Source organism: Cnephaeus nilssonii (genome assembly GCF_951640355.1).
Source record: "Cnephaeus nilssonii genome assembly, chromosome: 15".
Classification (NCBI taxonomy): domain Eukaryota; kingdom Metazoa; phylum Chordata; class Mammalia; order Chiroptera; family Vespertilionidae; genus Cnephaeus; species Cnephaeus nilssonii.
This window is the reverse complement of record NC_137086.1, coordinates 19,535,743-19,553,968: the sequence shown is the minus strand read 5'-3', so window position 1 is coordinate 19,553,968 and position 18,226 is coordinate 19,535,743. Positions and strand designations below refer to the sequence as shown.

General features: G+C 36.3%; 1 protein-coding gene across 4 annotated transcripts in view; it reads left to right on the top strand.

Annotated features, from left to right (window-relative positions):
• Positions 1-18,226, top strand: part of SOS1 (SOS Ras/Rac guanine nucleotide exchange factor 1) — a 111,610-nt gene that overhangs the window by 31,127 nt on the left and 62,257 nt on the right. For all 4 annotated transcript variants that reach the window (XM_079792256.1, XM_079792254.1, XM_079792253.1 and 1 more), the window contains 4 exons: positions 9,095-9,226; positions 11,096-11,260; positions 13,002-13,211; positions 17,195-17,338. In XM_079792256.1, coding sequence (XP_079648382.1) covers positions 9,095-9,226; positions 11,096-11,260; positions 13,002-13,211; positions 17,195-17,338 — 651 coding nt within the window. The remainder of the gene's footprint in view (positions 1-9,094; positions 9,227-11,095; positions 11,261-13,001; positions 13,212-17,194; positions 17,339-18,226) is intronic.

The following is an 18,226-nucleotide window of genomic DNA, read 5'->3' as shown; positions in this document are numbered from 1 at the left end:
AGGGTGCAGGCCGGGCTGAGGGACCCCTCCCCTCCCCCGTGCACGACTTGTACACCGGACATCTAGTAGAATATAATAATGACTTAAGGCACACAGTGGCTGGGGAGGAGAGATATCTGTCTTCCCCAGGTCCTGCTCTGTTTCCCTGAGGGTTGAGGCATATCCAATGAGAAACTACTGAAAAGAACATCAGAGAATCTAAATTGGATAAGGAAAAAAGTGAAATATAATAGCTGATGTTTGAGTACTTGCTACAGTATTATGCACTGGTCTAAACACTTTTATGTTTTATATTTCATTTAAAGTTTTTAATAACCCCATGAAGATGATACTACTTTTTCCCTTATTAGAATGTAAACTCCAGGGATTTTTTTTTTTTCTTCTTGTTCACTGCCAGATTCCTACCACCTAGAAATGGCACTGAGAAGGTACTCAGGAAATATGTATTGAAAGAATAAATGTGGAAACTGAAGCAGAAAGGGTAAATAAGTTGCCCAAGGTCACAGCTAATATGTAATGAAGCCAAGACTGTAACTCAGAAAGTCTAAGTTTTGGGGGCATACATTACCACTAAACTATTCTGCCAGGTGGGAGAGAGCAGGCAGATTGGAAAAACTTGGAGGGAACAAGGTATTGGATTTCCTAATAAGGTCAGAGAACTGAGAACACTGGAATACCTGAGTGAGAGACAGAGAAGAATAGATGAGGATCAGAGACAGTTGTTGGAATTTAAGGTTTCTTTAGTAACATTGTTACAAAACAGGATGTGGCCATGTGGTGGTGGCTGGACTAGAGGTGATGAATTGAGAGGCCATGGTACTTTATGTATCCTTAATGTAAACAATAAAGTCCCACAAGATGATGCAGGACTTTACATGAGAGTGGGAAAGAGTGATGTTCCAGAAGCAGCTTGCAGAGTGGAAAAGATGCAAAATTCACCTTCATGTGGGTTTTGAGATAAGGGCAGTTCCTACTCTTACGTCTTCAGGGAAGATCCAGATTTCAGTTGAGTAGAGAGATATTGAGGAACATTGAATTACAGAGGTTGTGAATGTAGAAAAGATTGTGTACTATGGAATAGTAATTTACTTTGATTACTTAAGTAATTCAAAGTAGATTTCATACATTTTATCCCATTTTCTCTTTGAATTATAAGGTCAAATAACTTTTATTCAAAATTTCTTTTAGGCACTGATTACAGTGGTCTTCAGAGTAGATCGTGAATAGAACTGTTTACCTGACTCTCCTCATTAACAATTTCATTTGCTCTTTTGGATTCTAGTTGGGTTCTCCCACAGTGTTTATAAAATGCAGCATGTAACCCTATGCCTAATGTATTAAAATGGAATTAAAGGTCTTGTCTTGGTTACCATTCCAATGTTGGTACATCCCAGGACTTTGCTAGTTTGGTAACTCAAAAAGCTCTTTCCAGATATATTGTACTATACCTATGTTTATTTAATTTCCTCCTTTTAATTAATATACAAACTAATTCAATACTTTTCTAGTATTGAAGGAGATCATGAATTCTCGGAAATACTAATGAGTCTCTCAGTCTTTCACTTGCACAAATTTAATAAATATGTACTTAAGACTAAATAAAAAAGGATATTTTATAGTTTTTTAGTACTCAGAAAATTTCTGAGATATCAAAGATATTTACCTTACATCCTATCTTATTATTTTTAAGCACTTAATCTGGGCCCTTAAGATAGATGTAGCCATGTGATATTCCAGTGAGCTGGCTTTGGGGTTGGGAATGAATTTTTGAAAGAGAATATAACAGTAATAGAAATAGCAGTCAGTTATGTAATAGGCTTTGTAATTTCAAAGTACTGCCATATATATTTTTTATGTCCTTACAACAACCCTGTGGAGTAGTAGTTATTCTCCTTATTTTATTTTTTAAAATTTTTATTGATTTTTTTTTTTTAAGAGAGAGAGGAAGGGAGAGGAATAGAGAGATAGAAACTTTGATGAAAGAGAAACACTAATTAGCTGCCTCCTGCACGTCCCCTACTGGGGATCGAGCCTGCAACCCAGGCATGTGCCCTAATCAGGAATCAAACCTGTGACCTCTTGGTTCATGGGTCGAGGCTCAACTACTGAGCCACACTAGCCAGGCTCTCCTTATCCTATCCAATAAAGAGGGATTATGCTAATTGACCATCATGCCCTCACAAGATGGCGGCAACCACAGTCAATAAACAGGGAATATGCTAATTGATCGCCATGCCCTCACAAGATGGCAGCGCCCAGTCCCCTCAGCCCTGCCTGACCCAGTCCCCGCAGCATCCAGCCTCATCCAGCCTCAGTCCCCCAGTCTCCTCAGCCCCGCAAGGGAAGGCAGTTGGGGGCGATTGGGCCAGCAGGGGAGGGCAGTTGGGGGCGATCATGCCAGCAGGGGAGCAGTTAGGGGGCAGGCAGGTAGGCAGGCAGGCGAGTGGTTAGGAGCCAGCAGTCCTGGATTGTGAGAAGGGTCCCAGATCGGAGAGGGTGCAGGCTGGGCGGAGGGACACTCCCCCCGCCCCCCCCCCCCCCCCGTGCATGAATTTCGTGCAGCGGGCCTCTAGTTTTATATATTAGACTATTCACCTCCGAATGGTAGAATAGATTTTTTTTTTTTAAGATGGAAATCTGGGTCTTTTCCCATCGAGAGTCATCTTCATCTACCATTCCTGGCAGGATATTTAGATAAGAATATGGAGATATTTAGATGAACGTAATTGTATCTTAGATTCTTCTATCAGTAAGTAATTTTTCATTTTCTTCGTTTATTAGGATTCTTTATTTCTTTTTCTTTTTTTAATATCCTCACTTGAGGATATGTTCATTGATTTGAGAGAGTGAAACAATGATGTGAGAGAGAAACATTTATCAGTTGCCTCCCATATGTGCCACAAACAGGGATCGAACCTGCAACCTTTTGGTGTACAGGATGATGCTCCAGCCAACTTAGTCACCTGGCCAGGACTCTTAATTTCTTTAATACATTTTCAGATTTTTAAAAATATATTTGTGGAGCTTTTAAAATAATAAGGGCTGTGAATTTAGCAAGACTTTCAAATAAATTTTGGGGTAAGAGAGAATTCATCGAAGTTTTTAAAAAATTGAGGGCCATATAAAAATGTACTAAAAAAATAGATCAGTCTGAGTTAGTGGAATATATGCATTTTTTTATCTTTCTAAAGAATACATTTTGATTACTTTGAAGAATAAGTATAATTCAAAGTGGGGTAACAGTTCTTGCTTAATATTCGGCCCCTAGGGAATTTGTTTTAATCACAAACTAAAAATGATTTTTAGTTGCCCTATAGTTTTAGGAAACTAGGTACTTAAAAGTACTTGAAAATTGATGGATTACATACATATCTTTAGTTTTACTAATTAAAATGTATTGATAATTTATACTGCAGATCATTACAAATTGAAAAATTATAGTCCAGATGAATGGGATTTTATTTCATTGATGTAGCCAATATTCACTAATCCATGCTATTAGCTGAGTATCTATTGTCAATTAGGCAGTGTTCTAGATCAATAGGAAGTATATACAAATTCTGGGGGAATGCAGAGGAGGGGTATATATTATTTGTCCCTGTCTTTTCAAAATAATTTGTTTTAAAAGATTGTGTATAAAAGTTGCTCAAATCTGGTTTGTTCTTCCTCTCCTCATTTTTTATACTTAATCTTATTAAAATAGAAGCAAAAACTAGTATTATTTCTTATGTGATGTGTCCCTGGTAAAGTATTTTATTTATATTATTTCTTAGATCTTATTCTTTCATAATGGTACATGTTCATTATTTCTCTCTGGTTGTCTAGACTGATTTTTATTTGTAATGTCTTCCCTGTTTCCCTATGTGTCTTGTATTTAACCAACTTTCATTTCTTAGTCACTGACACTTTTTTTTTTTTTCATTTAACTCAGGGTTTCTTGGATTCCTTATCTTTGACTATATTTCCCCACCCCCCATGAGTCATATCCTTAAACTTTAAAAGTTTGCTTCCCTTTTCCATTCATTTTTTCTTTAACTTTTTTCTTTGCCTTTGAATCCTAAAGAATCCTTGTAATTTTCTAATGTTTTCCATTAATATTTAGATTTCCTAAATAAATTCTCCATATTTTCTACCTCTCTAGACAAAAAAATCTCTCACACATTCTAAGCCTTTAATACTATTAGATTTTAAAAATACCTGTGGTCTGAATATTTACATGGACAGTTTTGATATGTCCTAGAATATTTATCTTGAAATTGATGTTTAAGATTATCTGTTTAGACCCCTTTATTAAGTAAAGCAAAAGACATGGTTCTACTAATAAGAGACAACTGTATTTCAAACCTACCTCTGTGTCTTATTTATTTTCTCAAAGCCACTAGTTATTAATCAAGATGGAGTTCCTCATTTCTAACAAACAAAATTATTAATCTTGAAAGTAGCAGAGTAATATAATTCTAATTCATGAATCTTTCATTGATTATTCCTCCTTGGGCTTCTTTATTTTAAAAAATATTAAAATACTGTGAAAAGTAATTTTATTTTGTTCTAAAATTGTAATTAAACTTGTCACTACAAGAGATAAAGTAATTCTTTCAACTTGGCCTTTCCACATTCATGGCACCTTTTTTGACCTTACCAGTTTTTTCCCATACATTCTGACCCTTGGTGTTACCTAAGTATATAGTTGTATAATTTATTCCAGTATACACTAAGTAAATTTAAAATGTGTTGATCATTGTTATTTCTTCTTTCTTACATTCTTTTTTTATTTTTAAAGAATAGTTTATTGATTTTTAGAGAAAGAAATAAACATCCATGTGAGATTACATGATTGACTGCCTCCTGCATGCCCCCTACCAGGGAATCAAGCACACAACCTGCAACCTCCTGGTGAACAGGACAAAGCCCAACCTACTGAGTTACGCCGGCCAGTTTCTGCATTCTTTTTTGTCTTTCCTGATTTTCTTTCCCCTTCTGTCTTTCTTTTTTTAAAATAAATCTTTATTGTTCATATTATTACAGATGTTCCTCTTTTTTCCCCCCATAGCTCCCCTCCACCTGATTCCCCCCCCCCCATGCCCTTACCCCCCACCACTGTCCTCATCCATAGGTGTAAGATTTTTGTCCAATCTCTTCCCGCACCCCTCACGCCCCCTTCCCCCCGAGAATTGTCAGCCCACTCCCCTTCTATGCCCTTGATTTTATTATATTTACCAGTTTATTCTGTTCATCAGATTTTTTATCCACTTGATTTTTAGATTCACTTGTTGATAGACAAGTATTTGTTGTTCATAATTTTTATCTTTACCTTTTTCTTCTTCTTCCTCTTCTTAAATAATACCCTTCAGCATTTCATATAATCCTGGTTTGGTGGTGATGAACTCCTTTAGCTTTTTCTTGTCTGTGAAGCTCTTTATCTGACCTTCAATTCTGAATGATAGCTTTGGTGGGTAGAGTAATCTTGGTTGTAGGTTCTTGCTGTTCATCATTTGAATATTTCTTGCCACTCCTGTCTGGCCTGCATAGTTTCTGTTGAGAAATCAGCTGACAATCATATGGGTATTTCCTTGTAGGTAACTAACTGTTTTTCTCTTGCTGCTTTCAAGATTCTCTCTTTGTCTTTTGCCCTTGGCATTTTAATTATGATGTGTCTTGGTGTGGTCCTCTTTGGATTCCTTTTGTTTGGGGTTCTCTGCGCTTCCTGGACTTGTAAGTCTATTTCTTTCATCAGGTAGGGAAAGTTTTTGTCATTATTTCTTCAGATAGGTTTTCAATATTTTGCTCTCTCTCTTCTGGCACCCCCATAAGTCGGATGTTGGTACGCTTGAAGTTGTCCCAGAGGCTCCTTACACTATCTTCATATTTTTGGATTCTTTTTTCTTTTTGTTTTTCTGGTTGGGTGTTTTTTGCTTCCTCATATTTCAAATCTTTGGTTTGATTCTTGGGGTCCTCTAGTCTACTGTTGGGTTTCTGTATATTATTCTTTATTTCAGACAGTGTATACTTAATTTCTGACTGGTCCTTTTCCATTTTTTTGGCACTCTCATTAAGATCCTTGAAGGTCTCACTAAGTTCCTCAGAGGTCTCACCAAGTTTCTCGACAGTTTCTAGAAGATACTTGAGTAACCTTATAACTGTGGTTTTGAACTCTATATCCAGTAGTTTGCTTTCCTCCATTTCTTTCATTCGTGACATGTTTCTTTGTCTCTGCATTTTGGCTGCTACCCGGTGTTGATGGAGTAGCTTTGTGTGGTAGGTGACCTATAGGGCCCAGTGGCTCAGCCTCCCCAATCACCAGAGGTGGACACTCTTGGTGCACCCCTTTGTGGGCTGGGTGCACAGTCTTGTTGTAGTTAAGCTTTGATTGCTGTTGGTACACTGGGAGGAATTGACCTTCAGGCCAATTGGCTGTGAGGATCAGCTGTGTCTCTAATGGAAGAACTGCTGTGCTGGAGACACCCTTATGGGGCAGAACTTGCTTCAGTGGGGCTTTGGTGCTCACTGAGTCTGCCTCTTGAGTGTGTCGCTTATGGATGTGAAGAGCTGAAATCTGCTGTCGTCTCACACTGACCACTAGGTACACTGGCTCCTGGATCTTCAAGGAGGTGCAAGTCAGCTACTGTCTGAGGCCACCCAGCAGGAGCTACAGCAAGATCTGCAGATTTCTCCTCTTTGCTTGGGGTTTGGAAGTTTTAGAGCTGACCCAGCTGCAGTTTGTTAGGTTAAGCTGCGATAGGGCAGGCCATTCATATGCAAAAGCCATTGCACACAGTTTGGGTGGGTTTGTAAATTGGGCGGGGCGGGGTCTCAGGGAATCACTAGGGCGTGGCAAGCAGCGATGGCTGCCAGTCAGCTGTGTTTCCGCGTCCCTGAGTCCCGCGCCCCAGTGCATTAAACAATGATTCCTGTGCGCACCTCTGAGAAAGCCACCCTCACTTTCCGACCCGATGCCAGATAGTCCAGTTTCTCCCTGTAGGAGTCTGGGTCCCCAGAGTCTCACTGGAAATTGGAGTTTAGAGCCGTTGGGAGCTTGTGTCTCCCTCCCGCTTGAAAAAGACAACCACGTCCTCAGTTGCCAGCCCTCTCGGCGCGTGCCTCCGTACCTCTGCTTTTCCGTGGCTCTGCACCTCCTACACAGTCTCAATGCGCTTTTTTCTTTCCTTCTAGTTGTAGAACTTCCACTCAGCCAGCTTTCCTGTGGTTCTGGGTGATGGTCGTTTTGTCTTTTAGTTGTAGTTTTGGTGTGGTTGTGAGAGGCAGCATGTACAGGTGTATACCTTATGCCACCATCTTGGTTTCCTCCCCTTCTTTCTTAAAAACAACATGTACACTTGGAATTAGGTAGATAAAATTGAGATGGAAAGGGATTACTGTTCTATTTTCTTTTTCTTCCACCCAAATTCCTGGCTACAATTTTCCTCTGTAATGCCACCATGTGTGTTTTTTTCAAAGATACATGTCGAGTATCTTTAGAATGGTCAGACTGAGTTCACCTTCTGTTTTCATCTACTGCTTCTATCACCACTGTATACGAGTGCTTTTTAGACTCTAGGTCATAAAATCACTTAGGGCATTGCCCATTTTTTTTAATGAATAGAAAATATTAGTTCATTGCATATAATGACAAGTTTTATTTTATGAAACTTTGTTCCAGTTTAGTGTGTGTGTGATGGGTAAGGATATAATATAAAATGTATTAAAAAATTTATTTCTTCCTATGAGTTGAGGTTTAAAAAAAAAGTTAACAAGCCACAGGGTCATACTATTATAAGGTTTGTACCATGGTTATACCCATTGAATTAACCATGGACTAAAACCATTGATGTGAAAATTTTAATTGGGAATCATAGTAAAGTTGTTCTATTGGAATAGCAAGTCTATAGTGTTGACTTGATGATTTTTATGTTTGCCTGTGTTATACGAGGATAAACTATTCTGGCAAAAAGCTTTTCAATTAGACATTTGAAAAAGTATGTAAGTTCCATTTTTAACTACAATAATTTCTTTCAACACATTTCTAATTCCATTAATTAGAATTAAAATGATCACTTCTTATATTTGGCAGCTGATTTAGCTTTGAATATAGACAGTGAGAAAGTTTATTAAACTTGAAAGAGTTAAACTATTCTTAATTTATAAATTTATTCTTAACATATCCTAGAATAACCTGCCTGTCCCCCAACCCCACATCGTATGGAAATCTATTTTTTACTTTCCATTTTAATAACAACTGAAAAAACTTCTTATTTAGATTTATAATAAGGAGTGATGTTTAATTTTATCTAGTAGTACTACTAAATACTAATTAAAAATCCATGTTAAAGTTATGTAATAGCGACCTCTACTGGTTTTAATTATGGTATCCTGAAAGGTGATTTTAAAAACTTGAGAGGATGACAGTATTTTTTGTTTAAAGTAAATTACATTAGTTTATTAAAGCAGGGAGATTCAGCTTTTACATTAACATGAGTTCTTTCACTTTCAAAGGAAATTCTAATGCAATAAGTGCTGGAAATTAAATTGAAGTATTTTGTTAAAAAGTAATAACCTATGGAGGATTCAAACTCTAATGATGAGCTACAGTGTACTAAAATTTCTGTTACTAATATAAACCCTTGATTTCTATGATTTGTAAATAGGTTTGAAGGCAAATACCTTTGCATGATGGATATTGAAAAGAATTCTTAGAGGTTTCAAGTGTAAAATGAGCTTGTAATTGGTATTGAAAGTATGGACAATGAATGAGAATTAGATTTTAGATATTTACTTATTGAGCTTAAATCTTGTTCCATGAATTTTTATGTAAATAATGTTTAAAATGGCTTCTACTCATTCTTGTTATTAGCTTTATCATAGTGAAATTGAAATTCAGAATGTGATTTTCGCCCATAATACAAGGAATTAAACATGCCTCATTGCCTAATTAAGAAACTAATACGTTGACAGCTATAGTTCAAGTATGTTTGTAGTATAAGAAGTATACCACATGTGAAAATACTTTTGGTATTCTTGGATTTTTAAAAGTAAATTGTAAGTGAAGAGCACTATTTAATATATTTGTTGCTTAGTTGTTATTTTCCTATTTTCCAAGGAACGTGTTCAAAAAAGTTTTCCTCATCCAATTGATAAGTGGGCAATAGCTGATGCCCAGTCAGCTATTGAAAAGAGGAAGCGAAGAAACCCTTTATCTCTCCCAGTAGAAAAAATTCATCCTTTATTAAAGGTAAAGCTGAAATACTGCCTCTTTTTTTTTTGCCTTTTAAAAGCAAAATAAAACCCCTACTTTTCAAACACTAAGAATAATATATTTTATGGGTAATAGAGTCAACTGAAAAGTAAAAAAGTAATTCTTTTTCATTTAAATTTCTCCAGGAATTCATGTCATGGGGAGGGATGATATGATAATAGAAATGTATAAGTTGGGCAACATGATTTAAAGTAATTTCAACAGTAATAGTCAAGCAAATTGAAAGAACTAAGAAAGTTGTAACTGGATTTTGTTCATCTCAGAAATCAGTAGAACCTCAAAGAGAATTTATAAAACTTATTTCTTGTTGATTTGACCTGAATGTCCCTATAAATCCTTCAGGTCCTAGTCCTTCACATCGTTGGATGGTAGGGACCTCTGTGGGCTGTGTGTGTACCCTTTGAACAAACATTCCCTAAAGATCACCTGGTCATCCAGTCCTACTTGTTTAAATCACTCCATCAGCTGAATCTCACCAGAGCTAATAGAAAGAGGAACTGAAGCAAACTCTTAATAATGCTATTTCTATTTTAATACAGTGAACAAACTATTGATTAACTCTTACATCAAAAATATAGGTATTATAAGAATTAAAACCTTCATAACACTTTGATATTAATAATTTTGTGCATACTATAATACAAGCAAAATGTTAATGCTTGCATGCATGATCTAAGTTTTATTAGTGTGCTAAGTTATTATCATTATCCCCAGTTTGTAGATGAGGTAATTGAGGCAGAAAGTGATTAAGTAACTTATAGTCCAACTTCACAGGGCTATAAGTAACGGAGTTAGGAAATCCAGGTCTATTTGATCTGTCTAGGATTTAAAGCTAAACACTTAGATGATGTTTAAGAGCGTCAAAAGGTTATATTTTATACTCACGTTGTTTCAATAGAATTATCTGCCTATGTCTTACTAAATGGTCTGAGGAAATAAGTGCAAGTTATATAAAATTACTAAACTAGTAGTAATTGCCTACTTTGTAATTCTCTTTTCATGATTTTTATCATGCATATGTTGAATTACATTCTAAGAGAATTAACAAGTCGAGATATGTGTATGCTGTATTAATAATCCTAAATTTTAAGTTTTATGGTCTAATAATGGATCTTTCAACTTATTAATATGTCCTTGTCACTATAACTATTGAATAGTTTTTGCATATCCTGTCCCCAACTCATAAATAAACTTATTTCAAAGTTGGCTTTTCCCCTCTTAATTGGATTGTTTAGAAAATATAATTTGTGTTCCTATAGAAACTGGTAAACTCCATAAAGCCCATGCTCTCTTTGAGGTCTAATAATAGGACTATTTAACATGCTGTTAGTAACCAGTATTGTTCAGTAGGACATAGCATGAACTGTTTTCCATGTAAACAGTTCAGATACCAGGGTTTTGGAAAGCCCAGGTTCCTTTGGAAAGATTAGAGGTATAAGGCTAATAGATATTCATTCACATATACCAGTAATATATTAACTCTTGTTCTATATAGAGGGAAAAAACCTCTTTTGTCATAGTTAATTCCAGGTATTTGGATTTAGGTTACAACGAGCATATCCCATTTCCCCAAATTTGGGCTTCCCTTCTTAGATTATGGATTATCTATTTAGTAATCTGTACTTCTTAAGCATTTTACATGATGGTAAGTTATTTGGTCTTATCTTTTCTTAGCTCACATTTTCAAGTAGTAATTAATATATTATTCATAGATGAGCCACTTAAAATTAAATGTTGATAATCACAGGCCTTACTAAAAGGTAAGCTAAATTGTATGCATGTTTTAAATCAGTATCAAAGTTATAGCATATGATTTTTAAACATGCTTTTCTTTTAATTTTTCAGGAGGTCCTAGGTTATAAAATTGACCACCAGGTTTCTGTTTACATAGTAGCAGTATTAGAATACATTTCTGCAGACATTTTAAAGCTGGTGGGGAATTATGTACGAAATATACAGCATTATGAAATTACAAAACAAGATATAAAAGTAGCAATGTGTGCTGATAAGGTAGGATACTGATCTTCTCTGTTTTGTTCTTAAATATTTATGTGACTTAATGCTATTCAGACAGAATAAAATTGTATATCATGTGTTAAGGTATATTTACAGTAATCTAATGGCAAGTACAGAAGATATCACTTTAAGAAAATAGAGTATTACATATAGTATTAAAATGTGTTTAAACATGTCATACAGTTTTTCTTTTATGTGTTGCTTCAAGTAGAGTTAATAATAATCTCTTATTAATGATATCTTAAAATTTTATTTGGATTAGAAGATTTGTGAAAATACTAAACCCTTGAGAGTTTTATTTTAATACCTAGCTTTCTTTAGATACTACTTGTATGATTTTACTTTAATAAGAGCAAACATTTTTTAAAGTTAAGCATATATGTGATTCATCTCATTTGGTCCTTATGATACTATTTACAATAGATGCTCTTATATACATTGTATAAAAGGGAAACTAACGTTCATAAAGAATTTGGTCCAGAATATTCCAAGAAGTTTCAAAGCCTAGACTTGAACTCCAGATCTGACTCTAAAGTTCTTAGTCATTGCACTATATTACCTCAGAATTTTCATTTTACAAAAATGACTGTGGAAAAGAAAATATTTTCTGATGAAGCATTTCATTCCATTTTTTCTCACTATATTGTTATTGACTTGGAATATTATTTCTGATTACTAAATCCACTTACTTATGTTTTAGTGTTTATTTGTTCTTTTAGAATGTGAATGTATAGAGTAAAAATCACCTGATCTGATAAAGGATTTCAAAGGGTTTTTTTATTTTTAAATGAATAAATATTTGGTTTTAAAGTATTTACTTTTCAATTAACATAAAATATTTGGTACTTTTAAATGAATAATATAAATATTTTTGAGTATATACTATGTGCTCACACAGGGAGGAGATGCAAGAGAAGTATAAAACAAGGTTTCAGAGTCGATACTTATTTTTGTGAAACAAGCAGAAAGTCATCCAAGAGAAGATATTATTTTATTGTGTTATGGGGATAATGATATAGAAGTTTACGGAAGGGGAAAGATGAGGTTCAGCAAGAGTTATAATAGTAGACTTCTTAGAAAAAACAGGACTTATTTTGATCAATATCCAACAAATGTAGGCAAAGAAGGCTATAAGAATTATTTGAATATGAGGTGGTGAGCCCTAGCCAGTTTGGCTCAGTGGATAGAGTGTCAGCCTGTGGACTGAAGTGTCCCGGGTTCTATTCTGGTTGAGGGCATATGCCCGGGTTGCGGGCTCGATCCCTGGTAGGGGGCATGCAGGAGGCAGCCAATCAGTGGTTCTCTCTCATCATTGATGTTTCTCTCTCTCCCTCCCTACCTCTCTGAAATCAATAAAAGTATATTAAAGAATAAAAATGAGGTGGTGAGGCCCTGAAATGAAGTGGTGATGGCAAGTGTATGAAACAAGAAAACTAAGAGAGAATTCCAAGATAGGATTTGAGAACAAATTAAAAATAATAAGTTAACAAGAGAGACAGACAGACAGAAACTAGTATTGATAGAGAACTTGGGGGAGTCAGTTTGATACCAGATGTTAAATTCTGTTTTAGAGAAACTGAGTTGGGGTGGTGGCAGTATATCCAAGAAAAGATAATTATATTTGCTTTTTGTCATTTAAGAACTGTCATTAAGAAATTGTTTAGACTGCTTAACTTTAAATTTGACTATAGATTCATATTTTATTATGCTTTTTAAAATCTCTTCGACTATGTAGGTGTTGATGGATATGTTTCATCAAGATGTGGAAGATATAAATATATTATCTTTAACTGATGAAGAGCCTTCCACCTCAGGGGAGCAGACTTACTATGATTTGGTAAAGGCATTTATGGCAGAAATTCGGCAATACATAAGGGAACTGAACTTAATTATAAAAGTTTTTAGAGAGCCCTTTGTCTCCAATTCAAAATTGTTTTCAGCTAATGTAAGTATCATTATGTACATGTATATCATTGCATGTGTTGTTAATTTTACATGACCAATGAAATTTGAATTTTTATAGTTCATGATTGCTAACTTGTCAAACATTTTTAAGTTGTGGGATTTAATTCATAGTGACTGATCACAAAGTTGCTACAACCATGTCAGTAAATTTAACATTATAAATTGAAAACTAGACTGATTATATACCTGCAAATGAATCTTTAATGTACTCCAAAGAAAACACCTCTTATTTAAGCAGATGTTTTGTTTTGTTTTGTTTAATTTAACTCATTTGAGTCATTCAACCGGCACTTTATCAGTGCTGCATATATTAAGTGCCATACTTAGCAATGAGGATTCAAAGATAAGGAAAAAATTCTTTCCTCAAGTTTAATCTAGTCAAGACAGAGAATATAAACTTAAAATTAAATTGCAATACCATGTGGTAATTATCATAATCTATATATATAAAAGGCTGATATGCTAATTGTCCCTTCCTCTGTCTGAGCAGTCACTATGATGCTCACTGACCACCAGGGGGCAGACGCTCAATGCTGGAGCTGCCGAGCTGCAGTGACTTGGCAGTGGCAGTTCTTGGGTGACGCACCCCGAAACCAGAGAAGAGGGAACCCGATTCCTCAAGGGCTGTGCGATTCCACCTTCAGCTGTGGGTTATGTTGTTTGCAGGGGCACTGTCGCCCTGATTCTGGTTTACTGCACACTTGCATTTGCATTCCACACCTTGTAGGACAGCAACTTTGCAGAGTGCCCTCTTGCACTCCGGGACCCCTTGGGAGATGTCAGAGAGCCAGTGTCAGCCGATCAGGGGATGTCCCTGTGGGATCGGGCCTAAACCAGCAGTCGGACATCCCTCTCACAATCCGGGACTGCTGGCTCCTAACCGCTCACCTGCCTGCCTACCTGATTGCTCCTAACCACTCTGCCTGCCGGCCTGCTTGCCCCCAACTGCCCCCTGCCAGCCTGCTCACCCCCAACTGCCTCCCCCCTCCCCCCCGCCGACCTGCTTGCCCCCAACTGTCCCCCCCCCCCCCCCCCCCCCCGCTGGCCTGATCACCCACAACTGCCCTCCCCTCTTGGCCCCTAACCGCCTCTACCTCAGCCCTGCCACCATGGCTTTGTCCAGAAGAACGTCCGGAAGGTCTCCCAGTCTAATTAGCATATTACCCTTTTATTAGTATAGATAGAGGCCTGGTGCACCGGTGGGGGCCGGCTGGTTTGCCCTGAAGGATGTCCCGGATCAGGGTGGGGGTTCCCTTGGGGGATGGGGTGGCCTGGGCGAGGGGCCTGTGGTGGTTTGCAGGCTGGCCACACCCCCATTGTGGTGGGGGTCCCCACTGGGGACGGTGCCGGCCTGGGTGAGGGGCTGGGGCAGTTTGCAGGCCAGCCACGCCCCCGTGGGGTGAGGGGCTGAGGACCATTTGCAGGCCTCTCTCTCTGTGGCCTGCTGGGCAACCCAAGCCTCCCGGGCGCTCAGGCCGGCCATCCAGGGCAGACAGGATACTTTTTTGTCAAATCAACTTTGAAGCATGATACATATCCAGTAAGATATACCTATTTAAATTTACTTTCCAACTGTCTATAGTGACAGAAAGCAGATCACTGGTTTCCTGGGGGAGTAGTAGTGATTAAAGGGGGTGGGGCACAAGGAAACTTCTTGATTATAGAGTGAATAACAAAATCTCATCAGAAAGTAAATTTAAATAGGTATATCTTACTGGATATGTATCATGCCTCAAAGTTGATTTGACAAAAATGTATAGTCATTGATGAAGTTAATCAAATATAAAAAAAACAGTAATTGGATAAATGCAAATTAGTACTTGTTTTTCAATTATCTAAGCATTTTTCTGAAAGTTAAGATTGGCAATATTCAGTGTTGTAAGAGTTTGGCAAAACTGTTACTCCCATACACTACTGATGGAAAGGTAAACTAGTGGACTCTTAAAGAAAATATGCATAGACATTTAAATACAAACCTGGTAACAAAAGTCTTTACCCAGGAATTTAACCTACAGAAAATCTTATGGAAGTTACAAAGTGTTATATTGAGTATTCTTGTATGCTTATCTATTCATAATATGAGATAATAGAAGTGTAGAATGACAAGTGAAGTAAAGGGGTGCTATATGGATTCATAGATTCTCTGTCATTACCAGTAGAACAAGAGCCTGGCATGCCTCAAGCAAGCCCAAGTTAGAGAAGAGCTGAGGCAGATAGGAAGCTGGAATAAAGCACTTCTGCTATGTACCAAAGTATGGTGGTTGTCTTGAGGAAAAAGCACTGTTTGAGTTGCAAACGGAATTAGCTGCCTTTTTCATGAAACACAACTTTTATCTGAAAGAATGATTGACAAACTATGGTTATTCAGATGCATATCTGGCAGACATTTTTCAAAAATGAATCAAGTGGGGAGAAAAAAATGAATAAAGCATACCTGTTACTTCAAGAAAAATAACTGGCACTGTTTGTTGACAGTGATAAAATTTGAAATTTAAGCTAATTAGAGGTTTGGGAAATTTGTATCCACTCCCATGATCTGTGATAATGCTAGTGGATTTAGTCTTTTAATATTGTATAGTGAAAATGTGTTAAATGTGTTAACGTTTGGAAGATCTGCAGAACTCAATGGACTCATATTTTCCAAGTGACCAAATTCATAATGCTACAGAATCACACATGGGTAAAAGATCCATTCATGCCCTAACCAGTTTGGCTCAGTGGATAGAGCATCGGCCTGTGGACTGAAGGGTCCCAGGTTCGATTCCGGTCAAGGGCATGTACCTTGGTTGCGGGCATATCCCCAGTAGGGGGTGTGCATGAGGCAGCTGATCGATGTTTCTCTCTCATCAATGTTTCTAACTCTCTATCCCTCTCCCTTTCTCTCTGTGAAAAATCAATAAAATATATTTTTAAAATAAAAAATAAATAAAAGATCCATTCAGAGTTCAAAATAGGCCAATGGATTTTAATGTATCAATATAGAATTGATACGGTTTCAGATTCCACATCGAAACTAACTTTAAGAAACTACTATTTATTGAATTTTGTGTAATATCATAAAATGATATTTATTCCATTCATATGAAATGTCCAGAACAGGCAAATCCATAGAGATAGAAAGTAGATTAGGATTGCCGTTAATTGGGAGGAAGAAAAGCATGGAGAGTGCTGCTAGTGGATACAAGCTTTCTTTTGGGGGTGATGAAGATGTTGTGGAATTGGTAATGGGGATGATTGAACAGCTCTGTGAATATATGAAGACTGTTGAAGTACCCTTTTAAAAGGGTGAATTTTATGGTATATAACTTACATCTCAATAAAGAAACTATACAGAAAAAGAAAAGGATATCCATAATTATTTGAATAAACTATTAAAATACTCCATTTTTCCAACTAAATATCTGTGTAAAGCAAGATATTCTCCATATGCTTTGAACAAAACAGTATACCACAACAGATTGAATGTGGAAATATATATATGTAAATTCAGTCATCATCTATTAAGCTAGATGTTAGAGATATGCAAAAATATAAAACAATGCCACTCTTCTTAGGTAAAGTTTTTGTTTGTATTGGAAAATTATAGTTACTTTTCATTAAAATGCTATTTATTGTTATTTTTAAATAAATGTTTTTAGATTTCTGTGGTTTTCTAATATAGTAAATATTAATAGGTATAATTATAAACAAAGGCCCTTTGGAGTATTTAATAATTTTTAAGAGTTTAAATGTATCCAGAGACCAAAATGTTTGAGAACCACTGACCTAGAGAAATGAAATGCATTTGCAAATTATACATTATTACAAAAGGAATTCTTGCATTGTCTTTTACTTAAATTTGTAAGTTGTTAAAATTTCTCACTGTATATACCATGTTAAATTTTGTGATTTTAAAATGATTTATTGACTCAAAACTTGTTTTTTATTATACAACCTAACTGAGTGTGTTTTTCTTCCCAACAGGATGTAGAAAATATATTTAGTCGTATAGTAGATATACATGAACTTAGTGTAAAGTTACTGGGCCATATAGAAGATACTGTAGAAATGACAGATGAAGGCAGTCCCCATCCACTAGTAGGAAGCTGCTTTGAAGACTTAGCAGAGGTAAGTACTTTAATTATACACCAAAACAAAACTGCATAAAAGCCCTTCTTTGCATTGAAATTGGAATCTTAATTATTGTTTCCAGCTAGGGTCATAGATTTTAACTGCTGTCTTCTCTGCTTTATTGCCCCTTCAGAGGGTCATTGTTAACATTTGTTTCTCTTATGGAACCCAGAAAAAGTAGTCTCTTGTTCATTAAAAAAACGCAGATCCCATAGAGGGGAGGCATTTACAGCTGACACTCAATTGTCTATCTTTACATAGCAAGGATAAGAAAAGTTGATGAAGGCCCTATCAGTGAAGAGGCCATAGAATTTGGGTGTGAGACCAAACTATTTTATGTTCCATCTAAACTCTGCTACTTATTAGTTTTATGTAACCATGGGCAATTTATTTCACATCTCTAAACCTCTGTATCTGTATTTGTAAAGCAAGGATAATAATAGAACTCTGGATTTTTGTGACAATTAAATAAAATAACCTACCTAAAATATTTAGCTAACCATCTCCACACAGGAAGCTATTCAGTATATGACAACCACACATTATTATTTAGAGTAGGAGTGGTGAAGTGATTCAGATATCATGGGGTTAGAAAAATGGTTACTCTCTCCTTGGATATTTCAAATGCTGAAATACATGTTAGTCCTAGTAAGTTAGCATTGATATTCATTCTGAGATTTCTAGCTCTTGCTTTGTTCTCATTTTAAAATCTATACCTTTTATTATAACACGGGGTTATGAAACAAAAAATTCAAAATGTTTAGGCAAAAACAAGATTAGAAATGGAATAGACATTCAAGGTAGTAAGCTCTGATAGCGGGATGTTGAGCTCTTAAGAATAATAAGGACTGCCAAAACCAGTTTGGCTCAGTGGATAGAGCGTCG